Raw genomic sequence first — 4,925 nt, forward strand, 5'->3', positions numbered from 1 at the left:
GGAGAGAGAGAAAGAAAAGAAGAAGAAATGGGTTGGGCTCGGCCCAGCCGACCCAACACTCCCTTTTAACCCAAACTTCCAAAATAAAAAACACCCCGAAAAATAATACCCGAATAAAAATTACCTTTTACTAGCTAAAATTACCATTTTTACCGTCGTCGTATTTTCCTCATACGAATAATCCTCCGCACATAATCGTCCCCGAAACCCCTCTAGGGACCAATTAAACTATTTACTCAAAGATCGGGACGGTAAAATTCTTATTATAATCACGCTAGTAAATGAGGTAAAAATATAAGGGTCGGGATGTGACAGAAGTGGTGAGGGTAAACTTGTCTTAAAAATATACAAAAATTATTATTTTATTATGACTTTAATATAGATTTGTGTATTTGGGCACAAATAAGAACACCTTATATTGGAATGGGCTCATATCTATTAAATTCATTAGAATAGATAATAAAGGGTTTAAATTAGTACTAAATGAGTATTTTTCCTTTATTAAAAAAGAAATCCATTTGGACAAAGCTTTGTAATTTTTCTACTCTCTTTGACTTTAAAAAAAAAAAAAAAAAGTGTGCTGAATCTGCTGACACTAATAATTTCAAGACCTGATCTGGTAACGAATAAAATGAAGCCACTCCAAAAGTGCGGATGCATGTGACTTGTGAGAATTTGTTTATGAATAAATGTACTTGGTGCTACTTATCTTTTCAGAATCCTAAACCAAATTTTAGCGGAACAAGATTCATATGCACACAAGTCCAGATTTCATCGTCCTTCTAAGATTCGTATAAACTCGATTGACGTTGGAGGGAACAAAATGACAAGACCATATATAGAAGTATAGTACAATAAGAAACAAGAAAACCCAACAACAAACAAGCTGGTATAAGCATCGCAGTCTAAATTACTAAGACATTGCCAAAGAAGAAAATCAACTGCTGGTGACATGTACAAAGATAATCAGTTTCGATCTATATGTTGGGCAAAGAAAGAGTTGGAAATATACTAACAGTAGTCGGATATTAGCAATTATATTGCTGTTATTTACAAACATCTTATTGAATTTCATAATATTAAGGATAACAATGGAGCGAGGAGAGTACTTCATCAAAGCGAAAGATCGGCCAAATCAAAAGTTCTTGAAACAGCTTTGCACCATGACTCCAACTTCTTCTTCCTCAACTCCTCACCAATTTTCGGTCGGAAGGTGGTGGCAGTCTTCGTCTTCTCTTCAGAAGCAAAGATCTCTTCTTCAGTCCAAACACCAACAGCTAATCCAGCAGCATAAGCTGCTCCAAGAGCCGTTGTCTCTGTGTCAGCTGGCCTTACAACTGGGCTGCCCATCACGTCCGCCTAAACACCAGCAACAACATGAAAATTAAGATCAAGTCATTATTAATATGCAGAGGAGCTTTACCCTAAGCAGGACAAAATAACGGATTATGGTAAGGGGTTTACAACACAACAGTTTATTGCATATCATAGAATTTTTTTATTTCTTCTCTCAGAACTCTTGATAATGGAACTGGTAAACAAAAACTAAAACAATATATTCAGCATGATTTAATTTATAAAAATGGAATGTCCATTGAGTTTCTGTTTAACCCTAAATGGTAAAGATAAGTGAAGTGCTTTGTTCTAAAAATTAACAATCTTACTATATAAGGGAGTCTTGTAATGTATATGAAACAGCTAATAGGAAGAACACATAAATTTCTTTAAAAACCTGCACTAATAGCATGTTTGCAGCACAAGATGTAAGAATAACATCTATAATTCTATTACCTATGGAAAGCAGGTTGGCTTGTTGTTAAGCAAAGGATTCAAAAGAGTACCAAAAAAATAAGAGAGGAAGGATTCCCTAGAATTGATTTTGTATCTGGTATCAAAACAAGAACATGACCGATACTTTATTTCATCATCTAAAATTTCATTCCTTAGTTTTAGTTTCTTGTGGTGACAATGAGCTATAAGATGTACCATAAAAACAAAAAGTTCATGAGCTGGAACTTCACCAAAGTCTGACAGTTCTTTCACATACAGAAAGAACATCAAATATACATTAGTTTCATGGCCATCTGTTAGATTACAAAAGTAACACCCCTTTCAGACATGATAACCATAGCTAGAAAACTCAAACATAAGTACACATAGCTAAAATCATGGAATAGTTTCAAGATATAAACATGGACTATCCAATAACTATAAAGAACTTCGATAACATACTAAGAACAGAATGAAGAAAATACATGGATACTAAAATGCAATGTCAGATTGGTTAATTTGATAACACAAACAAAGTCCAAACCTGGATCTGCATTAAAAGGTTATTAACAGTAGCGCCACCATCCACTCTGAGCAAGAATTCTCCTTTCTCATTCTTAACCTCTCCCTGCTCTCCAGCATCTTTGTGCATTGAATCTAGCACATCTTTCACCTGGAAACACATACTCTCAAGCACTGCTCGAGCAATATGAGCCTTGTTTGTAAACCTTGTCATGCCAATACAAACTCCACGAGCATCATCACGCCACCAGGGGGCAAATAATCCGTTGAAGGCAGGCACAAAATAAATCCCACCAGTAGATTCAACCTCTGATGCCAATGTCTCGATCTCACTTGCACTCTTAATAATTCCAAGACTGTCTCTAAGCCACTGAACTGCAGCTCCAGCAATAGCAATGGATCCTTCTAGAGCATAATTTGTCTGAGCTTCAGGTCCAAGTTTGAATGCCACAGTGCTTAGAAGCCCATGCTTCGACATAGTTATCTCTTCACCAGTGTTGAGAAGAATAAACGCACCAGTTCCGTAAGTGCTTTTGGCCTCACCTTTCCTGCAAGCCTGTCCTAACATTGCTGCATGTTGATCACCTAAACATCCAGAAATCGGGATCCCAGTAATCGGCCATCCAGTGGCAATATCTCCAATGACCTCAGAGTTGCTGACAATCTTGGGGAGAATTTTAGGGCAAATTCCCAAGGTTTCCAATGTGGGTTGATCCCACTCAAGAGTCTTAAGATTCATGAGCATAGTGCGTGACGCGTTGGAGACATCTGTGACATGTACCCCTCCGTTCAGACCACCGGTTAAATTCCAGATTAACCAAGTGTCGATAGTTCCAAACAGAGCATCCTCTGATTTAATAGCCTCCTTAACAGCATCGACATTCTCCATCAACCATAGCAGCTTCACTGCACTGAAATATGTGCTTATGGGCAAACCACATACCTCTGAAAAATGAGTTCTTCCCCCAGATAATTCTTTCTCCAATTTTCTGGCAGCAAAACAACCACAAACATACAATCATAATTCTCCATAGGAAATCACACAGTATCACCAAATAAAAGCAGGAAATTTAATTCACTTAATTCAAACATGGTGAAAATTGTGCATCAAGAAAACTAAACTCAACTTCCATAGAGAATTCCATCCAATCATAATCAATCAAAGTTGAAACCAATACTATACCGAGTTAACATTCAACTAATTAAACAAAGAAAAGCGTATTGAACTCTATCACTATCCATTGAAATCCATGATCCAATTCAGGAACAATATCATAAATGGTGTCCAGATCTCTTACCGGCAAACACCACTGGTACGAGCATCCATCCAAACAATAGCATTGTAAAGAGGAGAGCCAGTGGATTTACTCCAGATGAGAGTGGTCTCTCTCTGATTGGTCAACCCAATGGCCTTCAAGCCGCTGTCGATGTTGTGGCCATCGGCAGTGGCTTTGTCCAGAGCCTTAGCCATACATACTCTCACGCTCTCCAATATCTCCATTGGATCATGCTCCACCCATCTGTCTCATCATCACACACGACCAATATACCATCAATCACAGAAGAAACAAAGAATCCCAACAACAACAACAACAAACAACAAAAACAGAAGAAAAGGAGGGAAGTGGTATACCCTGCTTCTGGATAGATTTGGTTGAACTCGACCTGGTGAGACCCAACGGTGCGGGAATCACGATCATAAATTATGAATCTGGTACTGGTGGTTCCTTGGTCAATGGACCCAACATACACTGCCTCCTTAGACATGCTCTCTTCTTCTGCTTCTGATCAAAGCTCAATACTTTGTTCTGGTTTCTTAAGATAAATGACACAAGAGTCAAGACTATGATGCAACTTCTTCTTGGGAATGTGACATATCCAATATTTCAGCAAAATTCTAGTCAGTTGGATAAGATAGAGACAAAGAAATTATATTCGAAGACAAATTACCATAAAAACACACAAAAATAAATTGGATAAAGATAGAAAAGGAACAATAAATTAACTATTTTTATGAAAGAGTATTTTGTGGGCGGAAGATTCAATACATGAGGGTCGCCTTCGTTCCAGGTTAGCTGAACTAACTTGAGCGCCCATGTACTTTCACGTGGCATCTCTCTACAATGTTGACTCGGTGTTTCTCGTGCTTTCACGGATGCCGGAGTTATGGCGTTTCCAACCAAAAATCCAAGCTGATAATATAAACAGTCATAGGATTATGAGAGGTGATATTTTCTTTTGTTTTAGAAAACGACCTTTTTGTTTTTGTGACCTTTGATTGTTGATTTAATGGAGGCAATCGCTTAACTAGGGACAGCATGACTGCATAAACTGGAAGCTTTAAAAACCTCTACAATACTGTCAAGCAAAGCCTTCAATGACTAGATGTTTAGATCCGGGCAGGTATTCAGTATACATACGGTGTTTATCTACAAAGACCATGCAGATGGTTAAAGATTGGATGATACTAATACAGATACATGATTGTCCTCATATATGAAAGTCTTAAGATTGTTGCCGTGTTGTGTTTTAACACGCTAAAATTTAATTCGAGACGTTTGTTTAAAAGCCTTACAAAAGGCAGATATAACACATCTTCGAAACATTTTACTACTCTCACGTGGTAATCAACG

At 37.6% G+C, this 4,925-nt stretch overlaps 1 protein-coding gene across 1 annotated transcript; it reads right to left on the reverse strand.

The window, feature by feature from the left end:
• Nucleotides 1-888: 888 nt before the first annotated feature.
• On the reverse strand, nucleotides 889-4,291 carry LOC101314391 (glycerol kinase-like). The gene is made up of 4 exons (XM_004303236.1): nucleotides 3,926-4,291; nucleotides 3,591-3,812; nucleotides 2,315-3,281; nucleotides 889-1,359 (listed from the first exon to the last, which is right to left on the reverse strand). Exons 1-4 carry the CDS (start codon nucleotides 4,057-4,059, stop codon nucleotides 1,114-1,116), a joined length of 1,569 nt encoding a protein of 522 aa, XP_004303284.1. The 5' UTR covers nucleotides 4,060-4,291; the 3' UTR covers nucleotides 889-1,113.
• Between the last annotated feature and the right edge of the window lie 634 nt (nucleotides 4,292-4,925).

The sequence above is a fragment of the Fragaria vesca genome, linkage group LG6 (genome assembly GCF_000184155.1).
Source record: "Fragaria vesca subsp. vesca linkage group LG6, FraVesHawaii_1.0, whole genome shotgun sequence".
In the NCBI taxonomy this organism is placed as follows: Eukaryota; Viridiplantae; Streptophyta; class Magnoliopsida; order Rosales; family Rosaceae; genus Fragaria; species Fragaria vesca.

Bases quoted from the DNA above. Each gene is read 5' to 3' on its own strand.
- LOC101314391 (XM_004303236.1), bottom strand. From the start codon at position 4,059: ATGTCTAAGGAGGCAGTGTATGTTGGGTCCATTGACCAAGGAACCACC. The intron at 3,813-3,925 runs GTATACCACTTC...ATGATGAGACAG, and splicing joins CAAATCTATCCAGAAGCAGG to ATGGGTGGAGCATGATCCAA. The intron at 3,282-3,590 runs GTAAGAGATCTG...TTTTGCTGCCAG, and splicing joins CGTACCAGTGGTGTTTGCCG to AAAATTGGAGAAAGAATTAT.